At 31.8% G+C, this 18277-nt stretch overlaps 2 protein-coding genes across 2 annotated transcripts in view; one reads left to right on the forward strand and one right to left on the reverse strand.

The window, feature by feature from the left end:
- Window positions 1–18277, reverse strand: part of LOC139528404 (inositol polyphosphate 5-phosphatase K-like) — a gene marked incomplete in the record, with an annotated part of 185125 nt that overhangs the window by 33320 nt on the left and 133528 nt on the right.
- Window positions 445–18277, forward strand: part of LOC139528405 (fibrinogen-like protein A) — a 29722-nt gene continuing 11889 nt past the window's right edge. The window contains exons 1-4 of the mRNA XM_071324382.1: window positions 445–1290; window positions 9433–9581; window positions 12719–12815; window positions 14758–14922. Of these exons, the coding sequence (XP_071180483.1) occupies window positions 846–1290; window positions 9433–9581; window positions 12719–12815; window positions 14758–14922 (856 nt within the window). The 5' untranslated portion in view covers window positions 445–845. The remainder of the gene's footprint in view (window positions 1291–9432; window positions 9582–12718; window positions 12816–14757; window positions 14923–18277) is intronic.

An 18277-nucleotide genomic window follows, 5' to 3' on the forward strand; every position in this document is an offset into this window, starting at 1 on the left:
TAAATTCTCAAACCCAACATTTGCCATTTTTAATTTACATGTTTTTTCTCGTAAGCTTCCGTCAAATCCAAAGTTGACATTTTGCAACTAAGGAGCCGCCATGTTGACTTGCTGAAATGAGTAAATACGCGAATAATGCAATAGAATAGAAAATAAAACAAAACCTACCTCAAAAATCAGTTTTAATACAATATCATACGAATTCCGATGGTTCATGTAACAGAAAACTTTCAACTTTTATAGCGGTTCCATTTGAATGACGTCATGTTTTGAAATGACTAAAATGCTAAAAAATTATTAGACTTTCGCGGAATTTTATTTAATTTTTATTTTGTTGATTTCTCCGAACTCTTGTGCATTACTTCTTTGTATTATGCATACGAATAAGAATAAAAGTTATTTTGTCTTTTTTTAATTGCACTTTTTATACTAATCTTACTAATTGCAGATGGTGTTTTTAGAGATGTTGTAAGTGATTTTGGTAAAGATTTAGGGTTTTCCCCTCTTTTTTACATTGCTTTGATATTTCTTATATTTTTTGTAACTTTAATGTTATAAATAGTAACATAATAGCATATGTATTCAGTAAAACAATTTCACGGAAGTGAGTGGTAATTGTGATGTAATTTCCAATTGACTATATCGGGATCTTAAGAGGAAAGCGTAGATCCGATTTTCTGCAACACTTTGGCTTATCAAGTGTAAAATATATTTCTTTACATTATAGGATCATAATATCCTCATTCAACGTCTTGTGTGCAACATTTTACTTGCAAAGAAAGAAATTACCTCAATATTTGAATTTAAGAATACAGATTTAAAAGTTTTATTTTGGTGAATTGGAAATGCGGTTAGTTCTTGTATTATATTGTGTGTCGTGCTACTGCACCAGATACGTGTCCGGTGTTACTACTGAAAGTTCAGAGAATGCTACAGTAAGAGAGACAGACACCGTAAAAGAAGTCAACGTGATGAAAGACAATTACCATGAATTACTTAAAAGAGTTATAAATAACGAAAATGAAATTGAAGATCTGAAAAGTCGAGAAGAACATTTGAAACATGAACTTGAAAACGTTAAGAAATATATGACTTGTCAAATGGAAGAGTTAAACGATATCACTATAGACAACCATGACAAGCTAAATGACACAAAAACTGCGTTGATAAAAACTAGGATTTCATTTACTCAGTCTTTGAAGTTATTAAATGAAACAATGCAAGAACTGAGTCATCGTCAACCGGAAAAGCTAAAATGTGAGGAAAATCAAACTGAATGTAATTGTACAGGTTCGTATGTTTATCATGTTGTAAATATAGTATTAATACCAGGTGAGCTAATTAATATTCATACATATTAATCTGAAACCGAATAAAACAAAGAAATATCATAAAGCAAATTATAACAATAGCTATAATGAGAAAATAAGCGATCTTCTTAATGTACAAAAATGAACGAAAACAAATATATAATACAGGAACAAACGACAACCACTGAATTACAGGCTCCTGGCGTCAGACAGGCAAATACAAACACAATGTGGTGAGGTTAAAAGTGTTAGCGGTATCACAACCTTCCCCTAACCTAATGGTTTTACAGTACAACATAAGAACGAACTATAAAAATCAGTTGAAAAAAGCTGAACTCATCAGATGGATACAAATATAATTACATATAACCGAATTGACGTGAACGGGAACTTGTACATCGCAACAACAAAAGGTAATAAGTACAGATCTGAAACATGTGAATGTACTCAGAGTAACTGGCAGCTATTTCCAAGCTAATAACAACTTATAAAAAATCATGCATCGAAGACTAAATTATCACTCAGTACTCATTCAACATCCAATTGATTTAATGTATAGACTTCATAAACAGTCAGAGAAAAACATAAATCAATTTTATTTATATATATATGCATTTTCATGACTCTATAATATATCGATGTCTGTATTATGGCATTGCAATATGTCATTTCCCTGACTGCTAATGACATCTTTACACTAAATCGATTCGATGTCGAATGTGAACAGATTGATATTTTTAGTCTTTGATGTACGAATAAGTTGTTATTGGCTTTGAGTTAATTTGGTCTGTACTTAGTGTCCTTCGTGTTGTTGGAATGTTTAATTTCCCTGACGCGTCCGGTATGTGTTTCTGTAAGTTTTTTTATGAACCTTTTTAAATGATTTTATAGTGTGATTTTATGTTGTACTTTTGCACCACTAAACCATAGTTTTTACCTACAAACACGTTAAATCCATGCCATATACTCTGTACTGTATTTGCCTGTTTTAAGTCAGAAGCATGTAATTCTGTGGTTGTCCTGTTTTGCTGTATATCATATTTGATTTTCATCATGTGAGGCAAATAAATAAGCACGTAAGTTTTCGCAATTGCTTTGTGTTATATTTGCCATTTCGGGGTCATCCAAAGCTGACAATGCAATATGGCTTTCACCTATTGTTGAAGGCCGAACGATAACCTATAATTGTTAATCAACTCTCATGGCTTGTGCTCACTGGTTGGGAGTTGTCTCATTAGCGTGAATACCACATATTTGTCATAATAAAACCGCATAAGTAGGTATCTATATATTCATACTGTTTGGATCGTCAAAAATAACTTCTATATTGAGGTGTCAAGATTGCTGGTATACAAAGCAGGTTTATGATTCTCAATAGGAGACAGTTTTTGGTTACAAATAATTGCCTTTACGTTAGAAATCTATTTATAAACCGATATTGCATCGCTTCCTTTTTCTGAAATGTTGCGTTGGAGTACATGTAGTAGGCCTAGAAATAGCATTAAACGAGATGGATGCGATATCGTTTGTAATTAGATTGACTTTCAGACTTATATTGTAAACTGTGTTTTGTATTTATTCGTAGGTACCTGCTTATTACCAATTAAAGTTTATATATATATATTTTTTCTGAAAAAAACAACGCAAAGTTAAAGTCATAAGAAACCTCAAATTAAAAAAAAAATATGCATATGTTTTTTATAACTAAATGGATAGTTTTCATTATACAACTAATGTACATTTACTTTTTTCTAAGGAAAATTCTTTAATTTGTCCACATTTAGAAGAAGTTTACTTATTTTTAATTGCTTGCTTCCAGGAAGCAATTCGCCGACATATTTTCCGTATGCATAGTGACCCGAGCGTAACCCTCCTCGTAAAAATCCGGTGACCACAATACGCATGGATCTGTCATTGAAATAAACAAATATCTGATTATACATGTTAAACACGTGCTCAATACCCATGCCTTTTGTGATTTGTTTAATACTATAAGGTGACAATCGGTAAAACTCGGCTTCAAAACACGGCATTTAATGAGCAGCCATATTTGTTAAATCATAACAAACAGAGAGAAAAAAATTGACGATTATATGATATATTTGCGAAAATAATGATAAAATTGTGCACAGAGGACTAAGTGTATGATGTATTCATGCATTGGTTCAAGAATTGGACAAACAATATTTTTCACCACTCACTCGTTTCATATGACTTTAAGTTTTGTACAATTGTTGATCGTTTATGCATATACCAGGGTTGATAAATACCAACTGTGGAAGTTTTTAATACAATAGAAAAATATAGACACTCTTATTAATGTTTTGTCTATTTTAAGTAATACTTCAAAGCTAACAGTGATCAAGCTTTAAATACCCCTTATGAGTTTCAATTTCGTGTCTTGATTGGCAACATACAGTTAAGTCGGCTTCATATCTTGACTTACATCTAGAAATTGACAATGAGGGTCGGTTGAAAACAAAACTTTACGACAAAAGAGATGATTTCAGCTTTCCAATTGTGAACTTTCCATTTCTAAGTAGCAACATTCCAGCAGCACCTGCATACGGGGTATATATCTCCCAATTGATACGATATTCCCGTGCTTGCATTTCCTATCATGATTTTCTTGATAGAGGTTTGCTGCTCACAAGGAAGCTATTAAACCAAGAGTTCCAAATGGTGAAGTTGAAATCATCCCTTCGTAAATTTTACGGACGCCATCACGAGTTGGTTGACCGTTATGGAATAACCGTTTCACAAATGATATCGGATATGTTCCTTACGTCGTAACTACAATCCTCTTCCCTTTCATGAATATGACCTACCGAATTAGACTATTTACTGGATTTGTAATCACTTAAACAACAAGACGGGTGCCACATGTGGAGCAGGATCTGCTTACCCTTCCGGAGCACCTGAGATCACCCCTAGTTTTTGGTGGGGTTCGTGTTGTTTATTCTTTAGTTTTCTATGTTGTGTCGTGTGTACTATTGTTTTTCTGTTTGTCTTTTTTATTTTTAGCCATGGCGTTGTCAGTTTGTTTTAGATTTATGAGTTTGACTGTCCCTTTGGTATCTTTCGTCCCTCTTTTACATATGTTTGCAAACAGAAATAATTTCAATTAAAGTTCATTCTAAGTTGAATATTTCTTTTAAACGTGAATTAGTCCCATAAACTATTTTGAAGTATTGCACATATAAAAAAAATCATTCACAACCCTAATTTTGATTCCATCACAAAACGACACTTTTTAAATTTCACGCATCCGCATTATGAAGTTTTAAAATGCTTTTAGTTGTCTGTACGTTTTTTTTTATTCATGCTGTATTTGGTTTAGTCCTGCAGTTTATTGATTGATAAATAGATATATCAAAGCAATTCTCTAATAGTTATCTAATTAATTATTCAATTAATTTTATTTAGTTATTTGGATAAAATGCCCTTCAATTAAAGGGTGCGAAAAGATATTTTGATGTAACTGTTTCAATAAATTGCATAGTATACAAATCCTTGTTCTAATCTCAGACGATTATAAGTCATGTTATAGTATAGCCTCAGTTCTAATATAAATAGTAATAATTTTCATTGGCGAAAAAGACAGATACTTTAGATGTGTTGGAAGAATCATAAACGTGTTATTTTTCTAAATTCTATTTGTTTAATCGGACATCGTAGAGTCAAACTGGAAACAGTATATCTAATATATATGTTCCTGAGTCAAAGTATGATTTGTTTTTACCGTACTGGACTTCATATTGTCAAGGAGTTGTATAGTTAGAGTAACTATACAATTCCACAACAAATGGAAGTTTTTAACGACCTTGACTGGCTATAACAAATCCTTGATATTGTGTATTGAATTAAAAATATGTACGCGGACCTCGACGAGAACACCTGGAATGAAAGTTTGCAAACGTTCCGACCAATGACATTAATTTTACTATGTAACGCGAACTTCAACGAGAGCACCTAGATGAAATATTTTATGCACACGGCAATGAGTTTTAACTTAGAAATTTCCGCTAAAACATAGTAAATAAAATTATACGAGAGCAATAATGCAGAATTGTTTCTTTTTGTTTTCATTTATTGTTTTTTTTTACAATGTTTATGTTCATTTCAATTTGGTAAGTAGACTTATATTACATGCCCCAAACGTTAATATATGTTTTCTTTTAAATGCATTAGAAGACGCGAGAGAATGCCGACTTATAGCCAGTCTAGGTCGTTAAACTTAAATCAACCTACCTATCGTTATCACAGACTAAAATTTATCTCATATATACAGAATACATGTTCATTGATTGCAAGTACGTCACGGTGCATGACAGCACAATAATCCCTTTACAGAATCGTATGCACAATATTTTTTTTTTTATATTTGCCTCTCTTCCACAATTAACGCCCATTTTGCGCCAGTGACCGGTATTACAATTTAACACAGTTTTAAAAGTTTATTGAGCTGCTACTTCATTTATAATTTTGAGCAAGACTAACTGTTTATCAAATTCAACAAACGTCAACATTGTCTTCATGAATTTTATTATTCAACAAAACATTACAAGCTTTTCCATATATCAATATACAGCTAGAGAATCAATATTTGTTGTTTACCGAAAATATGAGATACATCGGTTTAAATTATGTACACACTACATAATTTCTGTGTAGTTTTCCGTGTCTACATTTAATTTACGAGTTCAATATAGTAAACTGTATAATTTGTGTATGTATTTAATCTTATGAGCTGTATATTTGCTTACGGAATAAAGAATAATTATAGTAAAACAGAAAAAAGAGAAACGTTAAATATACAGGAATACATAAAGTTTCGTAAATAGTTACAAAGGACCACACGTTACTTACATGCCACGATTTTTCATTTTGAAACGCATATATATGTGTGATAAAGATCTAGTGCATTTGAGCAAATTAAAATTATGTTATACATCTAACTATTTTATTTTCAGCAGATTCACAATTTTTGCATTTTTAAACCGCGCGTGCATATATATTTTAATGTTTTTATTTAAATTCCTTATATATATACATGTCACGTGTATTATACGTTCGTTTGTTTAAATTGTGAAGCATGTGACTTTACTTAAACTATACACATTTAAAGTTTGAAACAAAAAACGATAGATACATCGAGGTCCTTTTGCTTGAGTGATTTACCTGTAAAAAGCCCGGGTCTCATTAATGTTTAAAACGAATTAATGCCTGTTTGAAATAGTTTAACGGGGGCGTGGCCTATTAGTTTAACGCATCTAACCACCAACTTGATTTCAATTGGTTGACCGCAGAGAAATCTATTTGACTGGCGTTAAAATGAATTGATATGAATTAAAATGAATTAAATATAATGTTTAATTTTTGTCAATCTTTATCAAATGACGATCAATCTCATTTAAATAGCACTAACACGTTTTTGTCCGTTCAAGCTAAATTCGGGTTACTGGTGGTTTTAACAAAATGATATGGTTAAATGGCGTCCGTCACATGTCTCAAAAGGATCATTTATTTATTACTTTGCGACGCACGTGTTCGAAGCAAACTTTTGACGTCTCCTGTCCTTCTTTTAATTATCCAGAAAAGACAATTATTGTTATGACGAAAATAAAATTAAAGCAAGAAAAATCTCCGATTTAAAACTTAATCCTTTGACTTTGATATAGATAATTGATTTTAAAGAGTACTTTAAAGTCGTTTGTGTGACACGACATGTTTCAAGCATAGTTTTACGTCTCAACTTTTTCATTAACGATGGTCTAGACTTAAAGAAAACTGTGTTTATGAAGATATATTTGCAAATGATTGGGAGCATCCCCTCGAAAGGGAGTAACCCTTCAATGTATACCTACACCTTAAATGAGGGATCAATTCCAAGTGATAAAAGTTTTTGTTTTGTTCTTGAAACCACTTCATAGTCCAAAAAAACACTTATTTTTCTTTTGAAGAAAATTTCCCAAAGAACTGTAAATCTTTCATGTATTATATGGTCAAAACATGTCCAAGAATTTTCTTATAGTATGGGTCAGATATCTTCTTTATTATCAAAAGTAAGTGGCCCCCTCTATAAAAAAAAATTGTTCAAAATACATGTTAAATGACATTTTCACCCTTTTAAAAAGTTCCGTCTTTTTAATTAAAAATGAAATGCTTCTTTTTGTAACTTCATTGGGGTGTATCTAAAAATGTGCGCACGGTCAACCTTTTCAACCCTATGAAGTTACAAAAAGAATATAATGAAACATACATTTAATGAATGTAATTTTTAGTAAATGTTAAGTGTTTATTCATTACAATGTAGACTCTCAGATAAGTTCAAGAGAATTATCATAGACAACAATTGGGCAAACTCAACTCATCCTATCAAGGGGGGGGGGGGGGGGTGTAGAAATTTTTTTTAAACGAAATTATATAATGTTACTTTGCGAAAAAAAATAACATAGTGGCGATAAATATATTGTTTTGGCGAAAGAGGTGGTGAACAAGAAAAATCGACCAAGGGGAAACCCTGGTAGGATGTGAATGATCATAATTACAATAATTGTAATCTTTAAACATCATATAAGGTGCGTCATGTCAGAATATGATTAAAATCCTGGAAAAGTTATAATGAAATCTTATTATGCATATGTTTATTTCGATATTTTCGAATAAAAAGAAATGGGGTGCAGAAAGTACAAATAGGTACATAAATAATAAATACATAAAGTATTTTTGAGTTTATTTTGAAATTTATGCTTACCAACCAGGATCGTGACGCAACATCGAAGAGAAATGTATATATCATATGGGAAAAGAAATAATAAAAAAAACCAACAGATAAAAACCAACAAATAAAAAGAAATGAAAAGACACCCTTCAAAATAATTCAAAAACAAATCTGAAAATTCTGAGGTAAACTATGGATTTCGCAGTTGAAATTGTAATGTTATGTTTTTACACAGGATGGAAGTTCTGGTCATAATATACTCAATCGTGAAAATAAATTTTGACGTAGTAACAAACAGTTTCTTTAACAAGCCATAAATCAAAAGTTAGAAAAATATATTCTGATTCAACTGAAATTATCGCTAAAACTGACATTATATATGCTACGCGTATTTAACGCGTGGTTAAACTATTGACCAGTTTGTTGTTTGTGCATTTGTCCTCGACGAATTTTTTGTATTATGCTCAGGCAAACTTCAAAGGAGAAGTGGTGTGGTGTAAACGAGAGAACTAACCACAAGAGTCCCAATGACGTCATATAATGACGTCATAAAAAATTATAAGCCTTCAACAATGAGCAAAATTCATACCTCATATCCAGTTCAAACAGGCCCTTATAGAATAGGGAATGAACCTGTTTGGGAGCGTTCAGTCCTTTCCTAACATAGGACTTTGAAGAAACAGTACAACACAAGAAGAAAATGTAAACAAAATTAGTTGGAAATGGTTTAACTCAAAAGATTGGTTAGGCGGATAGAGTCAATTCCTTTATCATGTTCATAGCTGTTAAATACTAATTTGTAAAACAAATTATACCGATTACATAAACATGGAAATACATGGATTAAGTAGTCAATTGCACGGACAAACACTGACGTAAAACCACACGACCTACTGTGTTTAGGCATAGAAGCAGAACACAATTGTACTACGAAATAATAGCATGTGATAATGCAAAAGTAATCATATTTTTCCATGTAGACTCTGGTTTATAAAACTGTAACGTGTAATGAGCTGCGTTGTAATGAACATCTTTAATGTTTCAACGTACCGTCAGTTGATTACATAAGATATAAATAGTTTTATCCTCTTAAACATGTAAATATAGAGTTGGTACTGAATGGATGATCATTGACTTGGTAAATGATCATGTCTTTAATTACCAAAAGTACTAGATATGGTAAGTGACTTTTATTTTCCGAACTGTTACCCGAGGCTGTTCTTGTTAACTATGTCTGAAGGGATTGATCGTTTTGCGACACCATTGATCGCAAAGATAATTATAACACTAAACATTTTTATATACATATTTTCTTTTATCAATGTGAACTGGGATGCATGTAGATAGTTGATATTTTTCAAACATGAACTTTTATAAAATGATTGCTTATATTTCCAGAAAAATCAGAAGAGCCTAATCAACGTCCAATAGATTGCAAAGATGTTAAACTTCGTAAAGGAAACGGAGTTTATAAGATATATCCCGATCCTTTTGAACCTGGATTTGATGTCTATTGTGACTTTGAAACCGACAACGGCGGATGGACGGTAATTATTTTATTAATAGTTCATTTAAATTAACTCGAAATACATATTACGTTAGATAATGATGATATCTTGGTGTTATACATACATTGTCAATAACATATCAAGACGATAATTTATATGTGTGATATTAACATGAAAGCTGATCCCAGTGTTAGTTATTTTCGTAAATAGCAAAAGAGGCCGGATAGTTTTTATATCTTTTTATGGTTTAACTAAGATGTGTAGGTTTCTTGCAAGATATAGCCTTAAATCAATTCTAAGCATGCCAAGGGTTTAACATGGCATTGCCAATGTTATTTCGAAGATAACAAAAGGAAATTGTGTGTGATAAAGTACTAAATAACATTATGAAGCCTTCTAAGGTGGACGCCACCGGGTGCGGGAGTTTCTCGCTGCAATGAAGACCTATTGATGACCTTCTGCTGTTGTCAGTTCTATGGTCGGGTTGTTGTCTCTTTGACACATTCCACATTTCCATTCTCAATTTTATCAATCACATCACACCTAGCACCAAGTCTATTTGTCAAATCCATAACTGGCCTATCATTAACAATAAACTTACATGAGTTATTTTTTTTAAATTCAGATAAAATAAATTTGCATTGACAATGTAAAGCTACATGTAACGGAAAAGAGCAAATATATCAGTGCGTAATGTGTGTTATCTTTGACATGAATTGAATTTTCTTTAAATTACAAAATCGATATTCTTTTTTGATCAATTATGATTAAAATGTATATATACACATGGGAAAAAATATTGCAACACCTTCATTTTTCAAAACTTGAAAAATCAGTATCTTATTGTGGATGGAATATAATAAAATATTTGTAAAAAAATATTGAAACGTAGTTAATGATAACATTGGCATTAAAACAAACAAAAAATGTATGAAAAAAAAAAACAAAATGAAGGTTTTTTGGACAAAAAACGTATTTTACAACTTTTACTGTAGTCCAACTTTAGAATGTCAGACATTTCAAAATTAATCTTTAGATGATTGTTCACATCATTATTGATTGTTATACGCCAAAGAATTAGTACTTTTTGCGCAGCCTCCATTCAAACGGATAACCACATCTTAACGTCTTCTGATTCCTGCCATAAGTCGACTAATTTGTTGCTAAGGTAGCAGCAACCATTCTTGTCGAAGGGTATTGTTTATTTCATGACGTGTTTGAACTGGGGTGTCCGTTCGTGCTCTTGGGTGTCCTTTCGTGCTCTTCATCTTTTATTTAAGCTTTGGATGTCAAATATTTTGGCCACGAGCACCACTGAAGAGACATGTATTGTCGAAATGCGCAGCTGGTGCAAGACAATTGGTACCGTTAATTTTATTACTACCACTGGGTCGATGCCTCTGCTGGTGGACTATTAGTCCCCGAGGGTATCACCAGCCTAGTAGCCAGTACTTCGGTACTGGCATGAAAATACGGATTTTTTGTGTTATTAAAATTTTCTGTTACAAAATATTAGAAATTATTATAAATTAAGGAATGTATCTCCCTCGTGCAACATTTTTTGCAAAGCTCTGATTCCTTTCACGGATTTGGCTATACTTTTTGGACCTTTTGGTTTATAGCTCTTCATCTTTTATATAAGCTTTGGATTTCAAATATTTTGGCCACGAGCATCACTGAAGAGACATGTGTTGTCGAAATGCGCATCTGGTGCAAGAAAATTGGTACCGTTAATTTTATTTATTACGCCAAATAGTTTCCCAGAAATGCTCTATATGGTTCAAATTCGGGCTACGATTGGGCCAAAGAGGATAAACCGAATTCAATTGGAACAATGGATCTTCCTCCACGACGCTAATTTCCAACTTTGGCGAGCTCTGCACTGTATTGGATACGGGCATCTGTGTATCTGTTCGTATACAAAGGTCCCCGAAAAGGTATTATCGCACGATAACCAGTAGCGATGAGCAGATCTCAAACAGTTTTGGTTTAAAGGCTCCTGTATGGACATCACTCTCTTTTTAGGATTGTATTGTTTGCAATGGGTTTCCTGCTGACCAACCTTCAGTATGCTTGATTTTCCCTATCAGATGCTATAGGGGGTCTTCTTGACCTCGGAAGGTCTTTAACATCGTTTCTTGCCTGATTTTTATTCTCAAAACAACTTATAGTGGAATGGTGATGACCAACATTGCGTGCAATTGTCACAGCGACATACCTGCTTCCCTCATACTGATTATCTGCAATCTTGCTGCAGTTATGAGTTGTGGATGACCAATTACAAGGTGTCAATCACATACTTTTATAAACTTGGTTATTTTAAGTGTTGAAAACAATGAGGATAAAAACATCTGTTTTAGTGTTTACGAGTACAGTAGCTGCATGTGCAGATATGAACTGATAGAGTCGATATTTATCGATTAAACTCAGGTGATATTTAAGTAATGTTTGAATAGCTCTATTTCAACAAATTATTTAACAAAAAAATTAAAAGTGTTTTTTTCATTTGAATTTCAATTTGGTGTTGCAATACTTTTTTCCATTTGTATATATCACGTGTTACTTATCATGCTTTTCATAGACAGCGGCCCGTGTTGTCTGCTTTAAACCAGCCTACAACTTACAGGGAAACAACGTATATTATTACACGATCAAATCGGTTATTTGCAAACTGAAAGTCTTGTTTAAAAGACACAATAGAGAAATGTCTATACACATGATCTGTTTAAAATAACTTTCTAATTTCAAAAGGATGGCAATTTGACTGACATTTGAATGTATTTTAAACATATGCTATACAGGCTGCCTTTTTTTTTTAAAGATTTCTAACCAAATTGTTTAGCCTTGTATGTAGATTTAAACATCTATACGAATAAGCCGTTGACCGCATGAAATTATTCTTTGACATGTATATCAAAATATGTGTACCGTGTGTGTGATTTCCCCCTTAAATACTATGATATCGACAGAAAAGGATAACAAGTTTAATTGCTATTTAGATGTTTATTGTAAATAAATAAAAAAATATTTAAAGAAGGAAATATAAACACAAATCATGTTTCTTAAACAAACTGTTTTACTAACAATTTTGTAGATATGAAAACAGTTTTGATACATACTGGTTCTCTTTAAATCTAATACTGTTCTACTGTTGTCATAATAATTGTTTTCGTCAGGTGTTTCAGAGAAGATTAAACGGGCAGACAGATTTTTACAGAGGTTGGGAGGCTTATAAAAATGGATTTGGAAATATGGAGGCAGAGTTTTGGTTAGGTAGATATGTTTAAAAGGAGTATGTTCGATAAGGTCCTAAAATGGCCCACTTTTTTAGCGTAAATTTCAAATTCGGATTTATCGACCAATATCACGATAAAGTATAGATAATACATTGACTAGCTACGATATAAACCATTTTGTTGAAAATTTTACGTTTCTGCGTTTCATTATGACGTCACAAGTTGTACTTATGTTGATTTTTCACGAAAAAATCAATGAAAATGGGTAAATTTCCATAGATTATTGGACAGGAACCATAGAGTGCATACGTCGACAACAAAGATCTTTAAAAACAATGTTTGTGAAGACATTTCACATGTCTTATTTGAATCTTAAGCTTGTCGACGCCTGCGCTCTATGTTTCCTGGTCCTTTATTTGGTTGAATTCCAGCTGATTTTGTCAAATTTCACCAAAATCCCTTATCTTGACCTATTTTGGATGTAAAGATCAACGTGTTAGAATTAAACTTTGACAAAAACTGTTCTGTTTAACTTTCTAACATGTCTTAAAGGCAACTTAAAACATGTATTGTCTTGTTACTATGAACTTTATAATTGGGGCCAAATATGGCCCTTACCGAACTTACTCCTTTGTAATTACTAAGTAGGACTACCATAATTGGATTTTATTTAAGTCAACAATTAGTTATTAGTTATAGTTAGACTAAGAGTAAATATTAATAAGCATTTCAATGTAAAAAAAAAATGATATCAATAACTAATAATTACATTAGATGTAAGTTTCATTATAATACGTTATTCTGATTGGCTAACATGTTATTCCGTAAACAATTGCATCAGACAATAACATTTATCATGCATGATGACACGAGGTCCCACAAAAAAGTGCACACGTGAATTAAATAAAACTGGATAAAAATCGTGTTTTTATGATTTTAGCTAAAAAAATGTAATTATATGTATTGAATACTTCTTTTTGAAACTTTATAGGGTTGTAAAAGCGTTGACCGTGCGTACATTTTTAGAATGAAGCGCTTCCGCGCTTCATACAAAATGTACTTCGGTCAACGCTTTTACCACCCAATAAATTTACAAAAAGAAGCATTCAATTCTTAAATACAATCAATAACATGGCATTTATTAACATGGTACATGTAATAAAACATCGTTCGATTACTTTTGCAATGATGATCAAGTTTTAATATTACCAAAGTTGGGTTGAATATAAAAAAATCTTCATAAACTTCAAACTTTGACATACATGACGTACATTGAAAATAATACACTGCAGTAGACGTTCACAGTATGTATGTTCTCAAATGTATCCAGAAATTTCTTTTCAATGTCACATATTATTTTTAAATATCTTATCCAACTTTTTGTACTTTTTCTGCAAATTTGTTTAGCAAACAGGTAAATGAAAAGATTAAAAGTAATCTACTTTTTTAAATTATTATAAAATTGGAGATTTAAATGGTCGAAGTGAAATGTAACCCATCAATGTTTCTTAATGTAATTGAAAATAAGTCCTTTGATCAGCACGATTCAGAAAATCGGAGTGGGATTTGTCTATTGGTCATGAACATGCTTATGTTAAAGTTCCGAAAATAGAAAATATCTGACGCCTTAAATGTTTGAATAAGTGACTCTCAACATTTTGACAACGCTGACACAGACAACAGAACGTAGGATAGTTAGTTGGTCATAAATGCTTTCGTCGTAGGTAAGACAATAACTCACTGTTGAATATCTGATTATTTTTCTTACAATCGAACTCAAATAACATGCAAACAAATGTTTAAACCTACACTAAAATAAGGAAATTACTTCAAGTTCAAAATGCATACATCAAGTATGTTCCGAGCAAATCTATTAATCATATCTAAATAGATATAGGAAGATGTAGTGTGATTGCCAATGAGACAACTCTCCATCCAAATAACAATTTATAAAAGTAACCCATACGAATACATTTAAGGTAACCAACGGATACATACATTGACTGCAGCTGGAAGAAGCGAATTAAGAGTAGATATGTCCGACTTTGATGGTAACAGGGCTTACGCAAAATATTCAACGTTCGCTGTTGGTGATGCGGTGACTAACTATAAACTAACTGTTGCTGGCTACAGTGGGAATGCTGGTGAGTTATAATCTATATAAACAGAAAAAAAAACATGGCTAAAAAAGAAAAAGACAGACAAATAATAGACCACATTACACACCATAGAAACCTAACTATAAATCATGATATGGAAGTATCCAAAAAGGGAACCACAAAGATAACTTATGGCAGATAATTCATTTACGGTTTAAAGTTTCTGATTCCAGATTATTATGCATTGTGTTTAAAATTTCTTTGCGTATCAAGTGTATTAACATTTGTAAAATATATATGCATGCGTAAAATAACATTTTAGAAAGTGGTCAATCCCATCAAGATTACTACTGGAGTTTCGTAAATTATTACTCGCTGAAATAGAAATTAATCTTAAATTTGTATTGCAGCGATTAGTGATCTATTACTAATATTAGACTTTTTACTTTATGAATATAATAAATGATTTCATACTACCAATCTGGCCTCACCATGAGCATGTTAAATAAGAAACATTGAGACAAATAATGCCTTTTTGGTAACTAAGTTCAGGTTTGGCCAGTGATTTTTAATAATAAATCAGGACATTGCAGTAAGTGCGAATGTCCTGTTTATTCAAGTACTGAGATGTTCTAGGGTAGAACAGCTTGAGTGGACAAATGTTTATTAGTTTTTAAACACAAATTCACAGGGAAGGTTTTTCATGAAATTGAATGATTTCATATTTGGTCTGCAGCTTGATGTTTATAATTTTATTTTGTAGCGTGTAAGCAATTTTACATAGTTGTCCTACAGTAACGACCTGTTTGTCGATAGTTTGAAATTGTACACTACTTATTATTCACAGAAACTTTCTGTTAAACTTTTCTTTGCTTCTATGGATAGGAATAGTTTATATTTAGACTGGTCCTTGATATGTTTTAGTTGTTAATAATATTACCGTCTGCCGTACATCAATTTCTTGTTTGATAATAGCTTGATATTTTACACTATTCATTGTAGACGGAATATTTTCTTGACTTCTATGGATAGAATGATTTTTATATTTAGTCTGACGATTGATATATTGAGTTTAATGGTTGTAGCGTAGAAATGTTTACATCCGCACTGCATCCACTTCCTATTTGTCGATAGTTTGAAATTATATAACACTGTTTATAGAGAATAATTTGTCAAAGTTTTCTTGGTTTACATGAAAGAGAATGATTTTTATTGGGACTGCAGATGGATAAATTGCTACTTCAATCTTGCTTGCACCAAGGCAGGGAAATATCTGGTATCGCTATTGTTTCTCAATGTTTAGGTATACTTGGAAAAGCATTAACAACGGTGTACCTTAGAACTGATGCCGGTTGATGTAATTTGTTACTATCATTTTTATTGGAATCTCGTAGTAAGGTTGATACTATGTTACCTCTATCAGTCTAGCCCGGTTATCGATCGTTACATGCATCACTATTGTGAGATACATATGTAAAATAATAACGACGGTGTACTTTGGAACTATGCTACGGATTTGGTAAACATTTGCTTACAGCTGTTGCTGGTTAAACAACAAATGAACATTGAATTTTTTTATCTTTTTTAATTCATTCAAATAGTACTGATTGAGTTCTTTAAAAATAGTTGAACATTTGAATGGAAAGTGCTTTACTTTTACAAATTATGACTTGGATGGAGAGTTGTCTAGATGGCCATCATAGCACATCTTCTTATAACCACAGAACATCGTCTCAAAACTTTCTTAAATATTACTTAATGTCATCAAATCAATAGATTTTTGCTTGTAAAAAGTAAATGTTGTTGATACATAGATTTCCGTCATAATGATGTAAAATTTATATAAGGTCATAGTTTTCGTTTTTATGGTTAACTTTATTCAAAGTGGTGTTGAAATTAAAACAAAAATGCCACAAACGTCGAAATAAGTGTAACCTTATCGCGTTGTAAGCCGAACAACTTCGTGTTTATAGTACAAAATGTACGTACTAGTTAACAGATTTGCTAATACACAAAAAGGAAAGTCAGTGATAATATGATATTCAATATCATTACAGCAAAAATGTATGTGAACGGATTTGAGATTTGAGTATTTTAAGACAAATCGAAGACCGATTTTTGCAGATTTATGTGCTTTCTATAGAAATGTTGAACCTATTTTGAAAGAATTCAATCAGTAATGAGAATTGTTAAGAAACAACTTCTGATCAGATCAATATCTTCACTGGCATTGTTCAATTATTGATTTTCCCGAGTTTCCCATAAGAAGAGTGATTTTTCTATTGAACTCATTCACATCATATCAAACCGACTCCCTGTTATTCAAATAGTAAGATTTTAAAAGCGATAATTGAATGAGCAAAAAATAAAGAAATGCATGATAGCTATTTTTAAATCAATGTTTTATTAGATATAGTTAATATTATTAGATCACCTGAATTTCATTGGTTATTTCAGAAGTTAAAATACTTTATTGATATGGCAACCAAATAGGTTCATATGTAAATCGATATCCATTTGATTTTGTTTTAATTCTAATGAAAAAGATATACATATGTTTATCTGTCACTAAATACAGAAAAAATAAATAAAAATTAATATCACCTTATTTAATAACTTATCAAATAAATCTTTATGTTTAAATACACATTGCAAACGATAGGCAACGCGATTGATTAAATAATTGAATAGTAATGTCCATCGGTAAACACTGGATGTATGTTTGTTCACTTCAGTCTTGGTTTTCGCACAATAACTTTAGTATAAGTATATAGAAATTAATGAAATTTTTACACAAGGTTCATGAACACAGACGGAAGGTTGTGATTGATTTTGGGAGTTGAGTTCCCAATAGATTAGGAATTATGGGCCAAAAAGGGGCCCAAATTAAACTTTGTTTGATTTCATCAAAAATTGAACAATTGGGGTTATTTGATATGCCGAATCTAACTGTGTATGTAGATTCTTAATTTTTTGTCCCGTTTTCAAATTGGTCTACATTAAGGTCCAAAGGGTCCAAAATTAAACTAAGTTTAATTTTAACAAAAATTGAACTCTTGGGGTTCTTTGATATGCTGAATCCAAACATGTACCTAGATTTTTGATTATTGGCCCAGTTTTCAAGTTGGTCCAAATCTTGGTCCAAAATTAAACTTTGTTTGATTTCAACAAAAATTGAATCCTTGGGGTTCTTTGATATACTGAATCAAAACATGTACTTAGAATTTTTATTATGGGGCCAGTTTTCCAGTTGGTCCAAATCGTGGTGCAATATTAAACTTTGTTTGATATCAACAAAAATTGAATCCTTGGGGTTCTTTGATATGCTGAATCTAAACATGTATTTAAATCTTTGATTATATGCCCAGTTTTCAAGTTGGTTCAAATTGGGGTCCAAAAT

This window comes from Mytilus edulis, chromosome 6, assembly GCF_963676685.1.
Source record: "Mytilus edulis chromosome 6, xbMytEdul2.2, whole genome shotgun sequence".
In the NCBI taxonomy this organism is placed as follows: domain Eukaryota; kingdom Metazoa; phylum Mollusca; class Bivalvia; order Mytilida; family Mytilidae; genus Mytilus; species Mytilus edulis.